Source organism: Nipponia nippon, unplaced genomic scaffold (genome assembly GCF_047370975.1).
Source record: "Nipponia nippon isolate SJK-2023a ecotype South Korea unplaced genomic scaffold, ASM4737097v1 scaffold_6, whole genome shotgun sequence".
In the NCBI taxonomy this organism is placed as follows: Eukaryota; Metazoa; Chordata; class Aves; order Pelecaniformes; family Threskiornithidae; genus Nipponia; species Nipponia nippon.
The window spans coordinates 26,325,103-26,343,713 of record NW_028262380.1 but is presented as its reverse complement, the minus strand read 5'-3'; the positions used below and the strand labels follow the sequence as shown (position 1 = coordinate 26,343,713).

Genomic DNA, 18,611 nt, shown 5'->3' with positions numbered 1-18,611 from the left:
TTCACATCAAGTAATCTTCAGGAGAAAAGAGAGAAAAAGGAAGACAAAAAAGAAAAAGGAAGACAAAAAAGAAAAAACAAACAAGCTATATATTCCTTGTGTTTCTTTTCTTCCTTTTTCTATCAGTCTCTAACTTTTGAGATGCATGTTCAAGCTGCTTATGGCTTCCTTTATCATAGTCTCTCAGCAGACTAGGCTGTTTTCATCTTTTAAGTATAGCCGCACTTTATCTTCTCTCTAAACCATTCATCTTCTCCTTCCGCAATTTAACTTATGCCTAAAGCTTTCTTTCTTTTTATTTTTTCCTAACCAGTCATAATTTGCATGTTCCTCATCATCTTAATATCCCTTCATAGGTTGAATACAGGCTCAAAGGCCTGTTGCTAAAAATGCAAATAAGCCAGTATATTTTCTTATGCTTTTAAAGTACACGCATATACAAAAAGACAAAGGCAGAAGGTAGCACTACTGCATTTATATTTTTTGCCATGCTTAGTTCAGTTCCATTTTTGGATTAACAAAAGCAAACAACAGTATCACAAGGAATTGTGCAAATCTGTTCCCTAAAAATCAAGCATGAAGGGAAAAAAGCACAGGCAAAGGAAGTGAGGTTTCTTATCCAAACTGAGTTTTTTCATAAAAATATGGATATAATTATGCCCATACCTGCATCAATGCCAACAGGCCCGAATATTTCTTTCAACTGGAGTGCCAGTTCAGGAGGTAATGTTAGTTCTAGGCAATCTATATTGAAGGCTGCACGTGATGCTGGTATAGGGCTTTGCATCTTTCCTTTAGTTTCATCCCAGCTTGGAGTTTCCATTTCTTCTTCACAACATATCTCCCTGGAACTCCCCTGGGTTTCTTTATCTGTCCCTAGTTCTTTATCACTCCTAGGACCCCCCAGAGGTGCGTGATCCCTTTCCAGTAACGAAGCAGTCACTTTGCAATTCTCTGCATTGCTTTCTGAAGGGTTACTGTCACTTTCGTTACTTAATTCAAATTTCCGATTGGTAGAAGTTGTGTTAGGACCATGAGGCAAAGTCATGGGTATATATAAACCTGCATCAAGCTGTGAGACTGATGGCTTATCTATAGTTTCTTCAACAGGTCTCTCAGACTCTATCTTCTGCTTTCCTGAACCGGATGGCTCAATGATACCTGCTGCCAAGCTGCCTGCGTCAGTTCTAGGGGCTGCATCTCCAGAATTTTTCAGTTCTGCTGAACGATTCAATGAGGTAGCAGTCAACGAATCAGACACATCAGCATCTGTCACAGTTGCCTTGGTAGCCGTACTTTCTGCAATGCTGAGCGATGAGCTCTTGTCTTCTGAAGGCTCAGAGATATCACCAGCCCCAATTATTTGCAGCATTTGTTCACAGTCTTTGAGGTTCTCACCATAGTTTGTACTTGCCTTGAAATCAAAGCCTGCAACAACTGGCTCACCTTCTCTTACTTGAAAGCATTCAGTATCAACATCTTTCCATAACTTTTCATCAGAGTCTAACAGCAGAGCTGTGGCCCAGTCTATGTCTTTGTTACATCTTTCATACAGATCTTTCAGAGCTTCAACTGAAACAGACTCAAAGAGCTTACATAGCATATTTAGCTTTTCAGACTCATCAATACTGGTAAGTTCACTTTCTTCCACAAATGTACTTTTATCATATGTAGCTCGATAGGGTATTTTTTCTTGAGAATCTGAGGCATTATCTACGTCTTTGGGTTTGAAGCCATCTAGTCTGCCATGCAACACTTTGGTAGTCTCAGGAAAAAGCATTCTCTTTTCTAATCTCCACAAGAGAGCAAAGTCCTGTGATTCAGTCTGTGAATGGCTACTTTTTTGTCTACATGAACATGTGTCATGTTTCTCTTCTGCTGCGTTAAGCATAGACAAGTGTTCCACTTCTTTGGGATGGGGCAAATTGTTGTTTGTAAAAGTGAGGGCTAATTTGTGATGTTTCCTCATTCTCTTACTTTGCTGGGTTTTTTTCTCACCTACTGTTTCACTAGCTACTGTTTCAGGTTGGTGCATATGCAAACTCTTTGCATCCGTTGGCTCTGCAGTGTTCACAGGTGTCCCACGGAGCACATCTACGGTCTCAAGAGCATTTCTATTAATGTCACCTTCAGTATTTCTGCCTTCATCGGACTGATTTAGACTTGTCTTTCTCATTCTCCTTGATCTTTGTTGCCTCTGTTCTAATGAGCCTGAGACAGGCCAATGTCCCATCATTTGCAATTCCGGTGTGACTTTATCTGAACTAACAGAGGAACAGCTAGAGGCTAGATTTTCTTCTTCATGTCCTTTTTCAACAGTACAGGTCCCAGGCAGGCCTGCTTGCTCTTTACCTAACTCAGGATGCTGCTGACTGTGAGTTTTACCTTCCGTATCACTCTTCAGAGAAGATTTTTCTAGTCTTCTAGCTCTTTTGACTCTCTGTCCCATTGTTTGTTCTACAGGCCAGTCACCCAGAAAGTTTAGCAGTTCTGGTTTTCCTGATGTGTCAAAAGCTGAACTGCTTGGTTCCTCTATGTTACTACTTTGTGTTGATTTTGGTTCCGTACATATTTCGCCAGATTGTTCAGCTTCAGTTTGAACTTTGAGAATGTTGTTATCACTGTGTTCCTCAACTCCTCCTGTATGCAAGCACACAGTCTCTTCAGTCGTGGTCACATCAACTTCATCCATTTCTGTTTTAGTATTTTTTTCTACTTTTTCTCCCTTTTCTTCTTTCTTCTCCAAGGGCAGTTCTTTTTCTACACAATCTGATAAACAAACATCCAAGTCATCTTGAACAGCACTGTTCTCAGAACTGTGTTCCACCGAGTTATTTTCCATTTCTTTTTCCTCTTTCTGAAAATGTTCAGGATCACAGTTACTTTCTAAAGTTAGAGAAGTACTGGGAAAAGTTTTATCATCTTCAGCTAATTCAAGAGGCTCCACATCAGAAGCAAAAGGTTCTTTGTCCTTTACATCAGAAGGTGCCTCTCTCTTTCTGAAAGACAAATTGGAATGAAAGATAAACCTATTTCAAACCTTCTCTAAGCACTTGTCCATATTTTTAATTTTGTCTTGGCTATTTAGTATTTTCAAATTGCAGACCAGAAACCACCTTTTAGGACACTAATCATCCAGCTGGAGAACTCTAGTGAGAGGAAAACAAATTTAAGATGACTTACCCATAACCTCAACACTCCTTTATAAAAAAGAAGGAGCTAAGCAAAGCAAAACTTTCCTTGGTAAGCATCCCTTTTTTACTTCAGCATGAGACTAAGAATACTTTCTCAGGAGTCTATTTTTCCCCATTCCCAGCATTCAGGTATGTACTGAAGCACTCTGCTGCCAGACATTTACTCCTTCGGAGCAGCAAACCTGGTAAATATGCTTTTATTTAATGACTGTTGCTCTTTCCTGATGGCTCAATGCTAAAGAAAGTCTAGAAGTTAACCAGGAGAGGACGTGCCATTTTGTGTCATAACATTTTTCACAATCAACTACATTTCATTAATTATCAGTGCCCACTTCATTTCAAATACATTAAGCATACAAAGACCAAATGAAATAACTACAATAAGAAATGATTCCCTATGCATTGTTATAATGCATATACAGCATTATTCAGATCAGCCACTACAAAAAAAAATAGTTGTGTATACAACCAACATATATCTAGACAAGTCTAAATTAAATATACTCGAGCAAGTAAATAACTCGTTACTACTGCACAAAGAATCCACCTTCTACCGCAAAGACATCGTCTAATACCAACACACAGACTCAGAATAGTAATTTGCTCGTACTTGGGACTACATTCTTCTGAAAAGCATTTTATAGATTTTAAGTGTTTTGTATCTACAACATACATCCAACAGCACATTTCTAAGCTAAGAGAAAGTCAATCAAGATTGGCTTATTGAAAAGTAACACACAGCCATACTGGGGGGGGTTTCAAAAAGCATCAGAAAGCTGACTAGATCCCTTGACTGCTCATCTTTAGAAATCCTGAAATTCTTAAAAATTAAGAAAACTACGCAGTGTATTTCTTTTTATTATTTAACTAAATTTTTAACGCATTCACTGTTCAACAGTATTATCCAGGTTCCATTGCTATGAAGTTTGAATTTTTAGCCTTTTATTTGAGACTACAAAGCTAGTAAAAGAATCTAACCTATGGCCTTCATCCTGACAAGAATCTTCACTCCAGCCAGAAGCTTCTGATTTGTCTGGGACTGAAGAATCCAATATTGAACGAACAGTAAGGCAGTGTTCATACCGTTCCAACATTCTTTTAATTTTTTCTTTAGATACACCGTGAATGTTTCGTCTATGAATTAAAAAAAAAAAAATTGAAAAAGAAACATTTCAGATTAGTATATTAAATTATTCTCTTCTGCCATTGTAATAATTTAATAAGTTTACAGCAAGACTAACCACAGAATTCAGCGGGCCGAGGCAAAAGCTGTGAAACAGCAATTCTTTCTGTATCAGTGCACTAAGGCATTCCAAACAGGGAATCTCAGACAAATCGCGGCTCTGCTTGACTTCTCCACCCCACTTGGTGGCCCTGTTCTGCAACAGGATGTTTTGCTTAATACTAAAATCTAAAACTGTACCAATAATGCATCTTCTTCAAGTAAGCATCAGAAACACACCATATCAGATCCTGACAGTGATGCAGGATATCAAACTGGGTACGGAAAATTTCTGAATTCAGTCTTCCTTCTCTGGTTTTGCTGAACTAAGAACTCCTTGAGTCTTGAAGAAAACCCATTCACTTATTATTTTGGAAACCCTTTGGCTAGGAATTTTCCATGACTCTGTAGAACACCAATTGGCAATGTGCTTTGCAGCAGTTCCACCTAGAACAAGTGAATCTCGTCAAGGATGGCAAAACAGAAACTGAAGGTACAGGAGAAAATGTTTAAGTTCTACTTTAGGAAAGAAAATAATCTTCCTTATCTCACTTGAGAAGTGGCCAACCTTAAGCTAAGCATGCAAATTCAGATGACAACAGATACTATGAAATCACAAAATAATTTACGTTGAAAGGGACCTCTGGAGGTCACATAGTCCAACCTCCTACTCAGAGGAGGTACAGCTAGATCAGGTTGCACAGAGCTTTGCCTTGTCAAATTCCAAATATCCCTAACGACTGAAAGTCTACAAACTCTCTGGGCAAGTGCCTGACCACCCTTTCAAAGTAAGTTTTGGGTTTTTTTTCTTTTATGTAATGAAAATTTCCCAAGTTCCAACTTGCTTATGTTTATTTTGTCCTATCCCTGCACAATTCTCAGAAGAGATCTTTTTAGTCTTGTCGATAACCTCCCAAAAGGTAGCTGAAGACAACAATACAATCCTTCCTTAATCCTTCCTTAACTTTCTCTTCTTAAGGCCGAACAAACTACTCTTGATCAATTCAGTATCATCTGCAAATCTGCTGAGAGTGCACTCTGTCCCAACATCCAAGTCATAAAAAGGACTTGAAATAGTAGTGGCCCTAGTATTCATGATAGAGGGACATCAGCCTCCTCTTGGACTTTGAACCACTGATCATACCCTAATGAACCTGGGACCCGGTCAATTTTCTAGCTACCTTATTATTCACTACATAGGGTTTACATCTTGCCTATTTTGTCTGTAATGTAATGTAATGGCTCCATGACTGTGTGGAAGGCCCTGCTAAAGAAGAGGTAAACAACAGTGGTGATGCACAGGGGTTTGTCCCCCTCAGGCCATGAGGTGCTGATTGCCTTAAACTCAGTGACAGCAGAAACATCTCAAGTAAGGCAACAGACCAGCCAGATGAAGAACAGCCCCAACCTGACATCATTTTTGCAACCTCAGGAACCCGAAGGAGCAGTCACTGTACCTTAAATGCAAAAGAATTGCAATCATGAAAACATTACATAATATCTATTGCTATTAACAATAGATAGCAATAGATATTATGTAATGTTTTCATGATTGCAATTGTATGTAATTAGAATAAAATGACAGAAAAAAAAAAATCTCATTATACATATAAAATCCCACAGAAGTTAATATTGTAGGAAAAAAATTATTAAAAAGCTACTTATTCTTGCAAAAATCTTGACTGATATCTTGCTACTTCACCAGCCACTGTACCAAGCGATACCTTTTTCAAAATCATAGTTCATAGACTGTGAAAGATATACAATCTAACATGAAATTTTCCTTTACATTCTTACCTTTCAAGTTCTTTTGGTTTAAACTTCCACCAAGTGTCTGGTTCTCGGAACATGACTTTGTATTTGAACTGCAAAGCCTGAATAAAACAGACATAAAACCAGAACAAGCCACATCACCCATTTCTTATTTCTATGAAAAAGCACACATGTATAGCCTGCTTCTTTAAAGATGTTTTTTGTATTTTTCGAAACCAATTAAACATTTGGAATAACATACTTTTGTTCAGTGTTTCACTTCTGATTATATAAGCAGAGTTTTTTAAAAACATGTATATGCATCTCTTACTGTAAAATTAAATGTATGCCATAATCACAGGAAAAAAAAAAAAAATCACTATTTTATATCATCCCTTTAAATGTTCTACCTCCTCTGAGTCAAGACTGCAGAACATCTCCTCTTTCCAGGTACAGTATACACATGTCTACACAGCCTCTCCAAGACAGAGAACAGGTCACTGCTTACGTTCAGAGCTGCTCAGAGCTGACCAGATGCGAGCCAGTTCCAAAACAAGCAATTCAGTTACATTAACACAGCTACTGTGGACAGCCTTCCTGCTATATGGGGAACTTGAGTGAGTTGCAAGTCAATGGTCCTTACATGGTCTAGTCTCATCGTGACAGAAAAGGAGCCTAAAGTCTAATCAGGAGAAACACTGTGAATACTGTGCCATTTCTCCCCGTTCCTGTTCCCAGAAAAAATTCTTATCACCTTACCAAACCCTGCACTTCCTGGAAGAACTTTTGTTGTACCTTTATTTCAGCACACAGCAAAATCAAGGACTTCATTTATGAAAGAACTGTTAATCTGACAATTGTTAATAAATGCAAGGACAATAAAATATTTTTTTATTAATAAAAATTATCTGTGTTACTGTTCACTAATCCATTACCACATGCAGCATATGTAGAGTATCTGCTCAAAAGCTGTCAGTTCTACATAGTACACTCTCTGATGTGTTTCTGTACCATGGTACGAGAAATCCCATTAAAAATTATTAAAGCTACCAACCAAAATGACAAATGATCAACAGCAAAATAAGGGCTAGAGTCTAAAAGTGCTGATGCCCATGTAGAAACGATTAAGCAAAGGTGAGAAGTTCCACGAAACTGGAGTATGAGAAACCTGTAACAGAGTTCACCAAGTTATTTAAATCATTAAACATAACTTTGGAAGTTAAATGTAGATTGCATTTACTTAGTACTAAATAAAAGCTGGAAAAGCTGGTCGCTTTTAGTCACTAAGTAAAAGCACCACACTACTAACACAAAATAGTGCAGGTGCATTACTTTGATTACATCATTTCAATAAAAATTATTAAGTAAATCTGCATAACTTCAAGTAAGCTAGCAACATTTGATAACTCTAGCCCTCCAACTGGTCAGCTGGTGTCTGCCTCTATGTCATATTTAGGATGAAACTCAGACCGAGTTTTCAAGTTTCATGGAGCATCAAACATCACTCGTATTAACTAGTGCCAACTATATTTTTAAAGTAGCTTAATTTAATTAGTTAATTTTACTGATCATATAAAAGAGGAACAGAATTCGGTTTCCTCAACAATATTTATTTTTGCTCCCAAGTACAAAGCACTTGGCTTTGTCACTTGGAAACTAGGCCAGGTCAATACTCAGACGTGCACAGAATATGACGCTGGGTAATATGACTCCATGTAACACTTTTTTTTTTAACTCCAGACTTCCTTGTCGAATAACAGCTAGACTGAGAAAGACAATCTCATTTTAAAACATATGTTGCTGCCATGCTGGTCAACAATCCCTTTTCACATTGATCAAATTGTAATACTAACCAAAGTAACATAAGGCTTCATCTCCCATGCTTGTATGTTTGTGTTGTCTATTATTATAGGAGAGAGTCTCCTTTCAAATGCTTCTTTGGCTGAAAGACACACGTGTACAAAAGAATGTGATATAGTTATTTTCGTTTTAATAGAGTGGACATGTAACATTTATACTAATTCTCTAAATTTGTAATATTTTTTTAAAGCAGATAATCCACAATGATCAACCACTGTGTAAAGAACTCTTGCCACAGCTTGATCTGTTTCAAGGCCCTCTTTTATTTTAGAAATCCCCCCCTCACATGTAAAGCTACTGAGATATGGCATTATTTTTTTGAATTAACGTATGTATGATAATCAAGGAATGAAAATGCAGATGTAAAATGCACCAAGATGACTAATCAATCAGTAAATTAAACTAAAAAAACTACATGATCACCTTAAAGTGGACTTCTTTGTTGCATACAAAATTCTTGGCTTTATAACAGTCTTAAGATTAGTCCACTCTGTGAACTGTATAAAATATGAAAAATCAAAAGAATTATTGTAATTTAAATACACAGTAATGAAATGTTTAGAATCACTAGCTTTGAGATACAGAACCGTGTTTTTGTAGCTATGTTACAATGCGTCTGAACAAAGTTATTGTTGAATCACACATTTCTTATTAACCCATTTCTCCACTGCTTAGAAATTTGACAGTAGAAAAGTGATCATGGTTCAAATTTAGCAAATAAAAGTTTAAAAAGAGTTGTTCTACGGTGAGCTTAGCAGGAGCCACTATCAAAAAATACACCGATTTTTAAATAGATTTTAAAAAATATTAAATTGATTTTAAAAAATCATTTATTCTGTCTTGCTCCCATAATTTTGTTTTAAATTTGCCAACAATTTAGTGCTCAAGAGAAAAAATAATGAAGAGCAGGAAAATATCTACAAAAGTGTTATTTGTATCAACATCCTCATTACTTATTGCCTATGCATATATAATGGCTCATCTCAGAAGAAATATTTCTGGGAGATGGTACAGATCACCACTCCAGAAATGGGACACAACCCAAAATACATACCATGACGAAATCTGAGGACAAAACAATCTTTTGACAAAGACACTGGCATTTTTAATTGCAAAACACATAATGGACAGATGACTTCTGCGTTTGTGCTCATATTATTTTTCCGCACACGTATTAAAAAATACTTCTATGATGGGATAAATGCTTGTCCTGTGACACAGGCATTACAAGACGGGCAGCTTTTTAAACAGCACACAAGCATTGAACTGTAAACAAGCAAGCTAATCCCTTATTTATTTCTCACCTCGTTTCCTGTTCCAGTCATGTGCTTCCCCTAAGCAATTGGGATCACAATGGTATTGTCCATGCTTATAAAAGTAATCATCAGTACTAAGAATGATTCCACCTGGGTTATCCTCAAGCAAAGTCCTGTGAAAGATCAAGAAGTAAATAGCTTTTCCCCCTTCTCCTCCCCAGCCCTGATATCTGCTACCATACATACATATATTTAAACTCTTGCACAAAACCAAGATTACTTGGAATGGAATCAGCAAATTTAGGTAGGGGGAAAAAAAAAAAAATCACCCTCTAGGCAAAGATGATCTATAATAATTTCACACCGTTTCCAAAGGCTGAGGATATCTAGGGGAAAGAGCTGACGGAGGTTCCCTTTGAGGTCTCATTTCAAAACAAGGGAGGTGTTTTTCCATCTATACCGAGCGACATACTTTCACACTGACAAATACACATACAGTCTTAATTGCATGAAATATTTCAGATGCCAGCCAAAGGAGTCTAAGCTCAATCTAGGCTTTTTGGAGAGTTAGAAAAGAAATTAAGAATTCAACCCAAGAAGCTCCACATGTACTACTTACACAAAGGAATTCCAACAGTGGAAGGGGAATTTCTGCCTATAAAGAGCTGGCATATTTCCACCCATGTTATTGGAATGAAACACCTGAAATGAACAGGGACTGGAAGAACACAGCAGACCTAATACTACTGCAGTGATCCTCTGCTGACATAAACTCCTTTGGCCAGCGACAGAAGTTAAAGCTAACCCCTCCTATTTCAATTTCCACTAGGCATCATGGAGCTGCAAACAATTCAGCTCTCTGCAATTATTACTACTCATCACGCTACACTGCCATGTAGCTGGCAATTAGGGTATAAGCATAACTATTTACAAATATCAAAAAATTGTCTCTGCCTGCACTAAATCCTGTACACAATTAAGCAATTTCTTTTAGAAGCTCACAATATAGATGTTCTACCTTGCCAAATACGATTTTCCTGATCCTGGAACACCTCTGAGAAGAACAAGTACTTGACCTATAAGGTGCATCTTTTTTCTCATCATGTGACAAACAGGTGGCTGCTGTGCTTGCGAGAGGTTCAATTTTGAGTTTCTATCTTGATTTCCCCATACCTTCAGAGAAGGGTTGCTATCCCAGGCATTTGAAACCACTGGAGAGGAAAAAAAAAGTCCTTTTTCCACAGTCCTATAGTCTGAAACAGGTCTCCACTGCCCTGGACTGACAGCCACAGGAGTTACAAAGCTGTGACTTCCACTGGATGGATAAAACACGGGAGCCATGAGATTCCAGTGCTGTTGAGGTTGACTTGATGGTGTAGAAAAATTTAAGTTATAACCCTGCTGAGTTTGCTGAAAATCTGCAGGTTTGGGTGTTTTGAAACTGGATGTTTCAAGAGAGACATAGGCCTCTGGAAGAGAAGTGCTCTGGTGGCTGTTAAAGGCAGGCACCACCTCTTCATGCTGTTCCAGGCACCCTGAATTAGGATCTCCAGTGACAGCTACTCCAGGTTCCAGAGGTCTTTGGGATGACTCACCAGAAGCAGCAGTCACACTTATTTGATCCAAAACAGTATCTTGTGTCTGTTCAGAATTTCCACATATTTCTCCATTCAATTGTTTATAAACTTCTGAAGCTACATCATGTTGCATATGTATTTCTGACAGATCAGAATCTTCCAATATCTGTGCAAAAGTGTCTGATGCAGCTGGTGAGCTTGTCTGGATGCTCAGGTGACTCACTGGTGGCTGAGAACAGCAGAAGCTTTCTAAAACCTCATCATTTGTCCCTGTTTGCTGTGGAAAAAGTAGGACATTGCAGCCTGAATCAGATTTTTCCTGCTCAGGAAATTCATTAAAGCCATCGTGTTCCACAGAGTGCTTATGTACTATTTGGTCATTTGCAGAATTAGGTAATTCATCACTCAAGCTGTATCTCTGAAAGGCATTTTCTATTAAAGAATCCAGTTCTTCAGTCAGCTGCACATGAGGTGATAGGACCTTTTCTTTTTCTTCTTCAGAATTACTTTGTTCTGCAGTACTTTCCCCCATTCTTTCATTTGCAACAGATCTTTGTTGATTAACAAGAGCTAGTGATGATGCTACTGAATCAAAACCCAAGGTTTTTGAAGATGCCACTCCTTTGGCGTGGGTGGACAGCTCTAGCAGATAATCCATAGCGTTTTCTACTGTTGAATAAGGTAGAGAATAAAGCATGGTCAACCGAACAAACACAAGCTGATGTGAATGCAATTTCTTTACGTGAAGGAGTATTTATCACAACTAAAGAGACAACGAAAAGACAGTTCACCAATTCATCTTTTAACATGCCTTCTGCAACTCCCTTGATCTGTTTCTCATTAGAGGTAAAGGCAGAACTCAATACAGACATATTGCAAAATAATAACCTATTAAGCATAAAAATTACTAAGAAAATAGTCTCTAAAAATTATTAAGTTTAACTGGAAAAAAAGACAGAACTGGGTGTTTAAATGGACACTTATTTCTAACCTATCTCACACATAGGCGAAATAGTGTAAAATGAACTGAAAAACACTACTGAAGACTAAGAGATAAAAGTATGCAAAATATGTTCATTATGGCTAGGCCCAATGGAAAATGTCATACCTAATATAGCCTGAAAAATCCAGTATCTGCATTAATTCTTTGTAAAGCCACTAAATGGAGTATAGGTTGCCTGTGATCAACATGAACAAAACGAAAACCTGGCACAAGTATCATTTGAGCTCTAAAGCTAAGCTTCTGTTTTCCTGAAAGACAGTGTAGAAAAAAAGTCTAAGTCCATTGAAGTGCAACTCTTTCTGCACACATGCTAAGTAAAATCTTCCTTGTCCTTCCATCTTCTCTACTATATGAGCAACTTATTATTACTCATATGAAAAGATGCTAATCTTTCCATTTTTAAACTATTGTTAATAGTACAACACAATAATGAACTCAGTGTGTTCACTGAATTCTCCAATAAGCTTCTAGATAAATCTGTTATTTTGATAAAGGTAAATCTTATTAAGAGTTTAAAGCATGAATCAGTAATTCCATCAATTTCAATTTTAAAAGGAATAACGATCATAGCAATAAACATGAGAGTGCTATTACGTGATAAACTCTATACAATTTAGGTAAGGTAAAAACAGCTATAAAAGCAGTCCTTTTAATGGACCTAGCTTTCATACATATAAAAAAAAGCCAAACTCCGCTTTCTTTGCAAATAGTCTTAGAAAAATCTCAGCTAGTGACATCTGATCATATGAATACAGATTGATTAATATGCTCCATATATGACTTATTCTCCTGCCAAGTAACTCCTCAGATGTTGCTATCCAGTATCTCATCCATTACTTTTATTATAAGCGAATTAACTTGTATATAGAAGAATTTCAAAACCACAAAAGCATGGGAAGGACTGGGCACAGATACGAAAATAGTCTGTCAGGAGAGGTGGGTATGTAGCTTGGCAGAATACAGGGAGAGAAACACAGTCTAAGTGAGGCTGCAGAGAATTCAACATGACAAACAGAATTTATCCTGCAAAAACTAATCCTCAGTGGAGATGACAAGATGACAGTGCAAAACAGAAAGTAAAACAAAAGCTCAATTCAAGTACTCAAGGAAAAGCAAACACTGCCAGGACCACATACGGTGTACCATTGTCTTAAAAAATCATGATCTAGAACATAAAATACCCCTCCTGCAGAAACAGTTTATGCATCTAGCCGATATGGCACAGAAACTAATTGGAAAAAACAGATTCTCCTCACAACTCTACCACCGCCTGCTTTGTGTCACAGAACAAGCCACTTAAACTGTACCTCCACTTATGGAGCACACTGCTACTGCAAATTACCAGCCTCACAGAAACGTTGTCAAACTTGGAGAATCTTGCATGGAAAGAGCTATAAAATTTCAAAATATTATGACTCACCTACTCATTAAAAGCTAAACTCACAAATACACTTGCAACACCCACACCAACTTTTCTGGAGTTGCCCTAGTTAAGAGCTGTCTGCGTATGGAACAAAACTGCAATGCCAACTGTACATTATTTACCTTTAAAATCACATTCAGACAGAACCATATAAACCACACTAGGATCTAGGTCAGAAAACATTTCTGACATGCTGTTGAAGAGCTCTTCCTTATTGACACTATGCACTCCTGGTGACACTGAGCGGCTTGGGTCCCCTTGGAATACAGCAACAGCAGTTCTGTCAGAATTGCCATTCTTCCGAGAAGGACTCCCACCAGTTTTCCTTCTCCGTGGCATTTTGTTTTCTAAAAGTCAGGTTGCTTTTCGTTTTAGTTCGTTCACATGAGGCTGATAGCACCGAGCTCAGAAATCACAAAAAACCCTCTCATAACTGGGATACGCATAACAGATATAGCAGACCTGGAAAAAAGAGAACAAAGAAATTTTAAGAAAATATACAGTCACATTTCCATGTCTCCTATTTAGATAGCTAAAAGATAAAAAAAAAAAAAAAACCAAAAAAAACCAAACCCATAAGCATCCAGGAAAGCATTTTCTAGAAGGCTGCCTTTCTTTTCAAATGGCTGACAGCTACATAGCAGCCTTATTTTCCAACTAACTAGATATTAAATCTGTGTCTGGAAGAGAGAACAAATAAAATGGAGTTTAAAAGAAAAATCCAGAAAAGGAAAGGAAGCAATGTAAGGCAGCCAGTTCACAAATATTCCTCTGCTAAGACTGACTGATGACCATTTAACATTATGGAATGCTTATATTCTGTTAAAATTCAGAAATTTTGCTCCTCTTACAAAAGTACTGGAAAACATAACAGACATCTCCAAATCTTCCAGAAGTCCTTCATGACTTTCCGCCCCCCACTCCCACCCTGATTTTTTAAGAGTGAACAGTTGGGGTTCTTCAATGTTCAAACACTGGCATAGGTTGCCCAGAGAGGTTGTGGAGTCTCCAACCATGCAGATTCTCAAAACCTGACCAAACACGGCCCTGAGCAACCTGCTTCAGGTGACCCTCCTTGAGCAGGTGGGTTGAACCAGATGACATCCAGAAATGCCTTTCAACCTCAGCCTGTGTGGGTTTTTTTTTTAACTGTTAAAAACATTTTACAGCTTTATAAGCCATAAAGCAAGAAGAGGCTTCTTGCACCACCCCCCACTTCTGCCATAAAGCCTTTGAATACATCTAGTTAAAACATTATGGCATCTATAACTGCAATTACTGCACTAATCTATAGAAAAGGAAAGTGATTATTAATTGAAGTACAAGCACAGAGTATGGCATGATCTCACCTTCTTCTTTAGATGAAGTAACATCAAAGCTGTTGTGTTCCAGGGATGCTCATAATAAACTAATTTATAATTTTTACAAATAATTATTCAGAAGATTAGCAAACCTTGGTAAGGCTGAGAATCTGAAGTTAATTACAGCAGAGTCACTATTTAGTGATAACAGTTACTGAGTAGGCCATAAAATATCTGTTTCTATATAAAGATTATTTGCCAGTGATGAGCAATTCAACGTGTGCAGATAAATCAATGGCAGCACTTCCACGTTCACTTAGTCCTTCCCTCCCTGGATCACTGGCACACAAATGACGATGTCAGATTAGTGCCAGATTTGGACAGCACTTCTCCATTATTCTCTAGCAATCTCTTCCAGCAACCAAGAGAAGTATCAACTAGAAGAGCGTGGACTGTTACATTCCCAAGTCATAGAAATTTATGTAAGGAAAAACAGACAACTCTGGGATCCCAGGAGTTTCTACCATATGTATATGGACCTGAGACAGACAAACGAGACGGATGTCTGGAACAATGAAGGGGTCAAGGGAGTCTGAAATGCACGACAAGGAAAACAATACACAGGAAAAGGAAGAAGTGGACTTCCAAAAATAAAGGAGAAACAACAGTGGAAGATGCTAGTTAACCAGACTGAGCTAGGACAATCGCAGCTGTTTTTTTCATTACACTTTTTTTGGTTCACCTCTCTGATTAGCCATCCTTACACCATTCTTCACTGTCACAAAAAAAGTATTCAAGCAAAACAATTAAAAAAAAAGTTATAGCAAGTCATGTTTTTCAAACGCATATTTCTAATTGATTCATCCTCCAGCCAGTAAAACAGGTTGAGACCTAACTTCACACAACGTGTCAGTGCTAAAAAATGGGATTGCTCCTCACTAAAACAAGTTCAGTGACAAAGAAAAGATCCTGCAAGGGAGAAAGGTATTGACGCACCTTGATGTTACTGAGCACCAAGAGACTTTAAGCAGAACACTCCAAGTGTTGTCAACATTTTAATCTGATTCTATTATAATGATCAATCCTGCAAGGACCTGCTGCTGAAAAACCTGCTCTGTAGCTAGGACTTTTAACAATCAATTGCCTTACATTGGGAAGGGAATATCCTATAGTGAAGTATTTACTGCATTAGGCTGTATATCCCACTATATAGTAGGATGCCTTACTCTAATGACCTAACGAAGCCCCACGCTTCAGTCTGCATGAATCTCAATCAGCGAATTTACACTGCATCGCTTCAAGATTACTGAGGCCTGAACTGTTTATCACAATTAATCACAGAAAGGAAAAGAAGGCAGAAGGGGAAAAGACATCAGTCACCTCAGAACTTACACACAGGTCAAAACCTTGGTGGCTCCCACTACAGCCACATATGCTAAGGCAACGCACAGATCCACATTTTGTCCCATCTCTCCATCTAAAGTCTTAGTAAAATTGTAGAAATTGTTAAACCTATCAAAAAGATAGATCAGCATTGCCCAGGATTTCATTTAAATAAGGTATTTACCATGGCCAGTATCGCAGGCATGTTTTGACAGAATTTTGTTTGTTTACCACAATATTTTCAATTAAATTCCTGGACAGATTCCTGGGCATTACCTTCTGTTGATATTACCAAGCACAATAAAAGTATATAAAAATAGATGCCTGCACACATACAAAGCGCACTGTACTGTATTACATAAGAGATAACACTAAAATGCTCAACTGAAAGGAGTAATTTTAAGAGCACGCCCTGAACTTTACAGAGGATTTTATCTAGAGACTTGCCTTTTCAGATATTCAAGTTTCTCTTTTTGAAAATCAGTTTATTATGAAAGAGGAAATAATTTTGAATAACCCAATAGCCAGACTTTCAGGTCAGCTATATTCATTGGTTCCAGATAACATAGTATGAATCAGTCTGTAGTTTGTTGTGGATTAGGGTTCGTTCCCCCCCCCCCCCCCCAGATGAAAATGGACTTGTAATAACATAATAATTTAGAAGAGCAGGGCTGTGCTGAACACGCTGAAAGGGAATTCTAGACAATTAGCCAGAGGCTGCAATATACTTGGAGGTTCACTGGTCAGTTCTGGGTACTGCCGTTTGACACACATGCAATTAGAGCAAACAGCTGTTTCATTTCAGCACTGATGAAAAACAATACTCCTGTGGCAGTCTCAAGTTCACCTTTAAAAAGAAAGCAAATCTACGAGCACCTCTTCACTCATAGGTCTTCAGAAATACTCATCTCCTGACATTATGGATCTCCCAATTTAATTCAACTACCACAAACAAGCATATGTACAAAAATCTGCCCATATGAAAATTACCTTTCAAATTAAGCAATCTTACAAATAAAAGAGATATTAAGATACCGGCATTCTCTACAAAATAAGGTCATTTTCAAACCCTACCAACCTAGAAGAGAAAAAGTAGACTTGTCAGGTCAGGGCGCTTTAACATCATCGTCTTTCTAGCTGGCCAGAGTTCATTTCTGATGGTAGATTACGAGCCTCAGGTGTTGCCTGTTCCAGCACTGCTACCCCTAAGGAGCTAGATGGATGCATCACAGACATTCTGTAGGCACAGACACACGTAGCCAGAGATCAGCATCCATTACAGGAAAGCCAGTCACTACAGAAGCAGGCAGGCACCGACGTAACCAGCCTAACACAACACATTTGTCTTTTCTGTGTGACAGGCAGAACAATGAAGCCTAGAGAAGTGGCCGACCTGGCATAGCAAGAGGATGGACCAAGATCTCAAGTCTCAATCACAGCATCTTACTAACAATCAACTTTCCTTTCCAGTGAAAGGAAAACCAATCGTTTCATAAACTAGTTCTAAGAACGTGTTTATAATTCCCCAGGAAAAAGAAAGAAAGATGACCAATAAATACGAAGTGTCTGTCAGTTATAAAGAAGAGGAAAAACATGCAAGTTTTTCTTCCCCCCCCTCCATTTTTTGCACTCTCATAACTAAATTGATAAATTAATTGATGAAGCACTACAGTCTTAGGAAAATATATAAGAAAATTCTTCCATAAAGCATGGAGTGAATTTAAATCAAGGAATTCCCTTGCAGACGCATGTTCCAAAAGGTTCCATTTTATTTTCATTAATACAATTACCCATAGAAGAAATTAATCCAAAATAGTGGAAGTATAATAGTCATCCTGGTCAGACTCCTCACATTAAGGGGAAAAAAATGTAAAAACAAAAACAAAACAAAACCACAAACCAACAAAAAACCCAACCCTCCAGTCTCCAACATAGGTAAAGTAAATTGTAACTTTATTTCAACTTAATTATACGTTGTCCTTTGAAAAATTCAAAGTGTATTCCTTCTTATGACACATAATCTAAAGAATTCAAAATATTTAAACCATCCAAACAAAAAATCTGGGGGGGGGTGGGGGGGTGGGGTGTGTGTGTGTGTGGAAATCCACAAGACCCTCCAAAACCAAATCTTTTATTTTTAAAAGATCTAAGATTTAATTTATGTTAGGAAATAATTGCTAACATAGACTTGTCATACGCAAGACATCACATTGCTAACCAGTACTGTTACATCAGCAAACTTGCTGTGAAGAATTCTCCTAGAACTCTGACAAAATTAAAAAAATCAGGCTACAAATGCATTTTCTAAAATTAAGCTAAAAGGCACGATTCATGTTTACACTGAGGCTACATTAAATTTGTCCAGCTAAACATCTTTTGTTTTCCATAGCAAAAGCTAGAAATTCCCCCCTGCTTTCTAAGAACTGCTATATATTGTTGAAAAACTATATTTCTACAAAATCAAACAAAAGCTACTATAAAACAATATTAGGCACCATCTAACTGTTCTAAAATTTCTGGAAAAGCAATATAAGTCTCAGGCCTGAGATGTGCATTATTGTTCCACTTTCAGTGTAATATGAAAATGCATATGCAGTTGCTGAATAAAGATCTGATTAAGGCCTGACACATCTCATACGT

General features: G+C 37.7%; 1 protein-coding gene across 9 annotated transcripts in view; it reads right to left on the bottom strand.

Annotated features, from left to right (window-relative positions):
- The window catches only part of N4BP2 (NEDD4 binding protein 2), a 61,365-nt gene that overhangs the window by 16,332 nt on the left and 26,422 nt on the right, over positions 1–18,611 (bottom strand). For 7 of the 9 annotated variants that reach the window (XR_015700216.1, XM_087738164.1, XM_087738160.1 and 4 more), the window contains 7 exons: positions 13,410–13,749; positions 10,303–11,530; positions 9,333–9,457; positions 8,022–8,110; positions 6,214–6,290; positions 4,173–4,328; positions 667–2,999 (listed from right to left, as the gene is read on the bottom strand). Coding sequence is in view for 8 of the 9 variants with exons in the window: in XM_087738164.1 (XP_087594290.1) it covers positions 667–2,999; positions 4,173–4,328; positions 6,214–6,290; positions 8,022–8,110; positions 9,333–9,457; positions 10,303–11,530; positions 13,410–13,626 (4,225 nt within the window). In the remaining variant the exon portion in view is untranslated. The remainder of the gene's footprint in view (positions 1–666; positions 3,000–4,172; positions 4,329–6,213; positions 6,291–8,021; positions 8,111–9,332; positions 9,458–10,302; positions 11,531–13,409; positions 13,750–18,611) is intronic. The other 2 variants (XM_087738163.1, XM_087738165.1) reach the window with 2 other exon arrangements.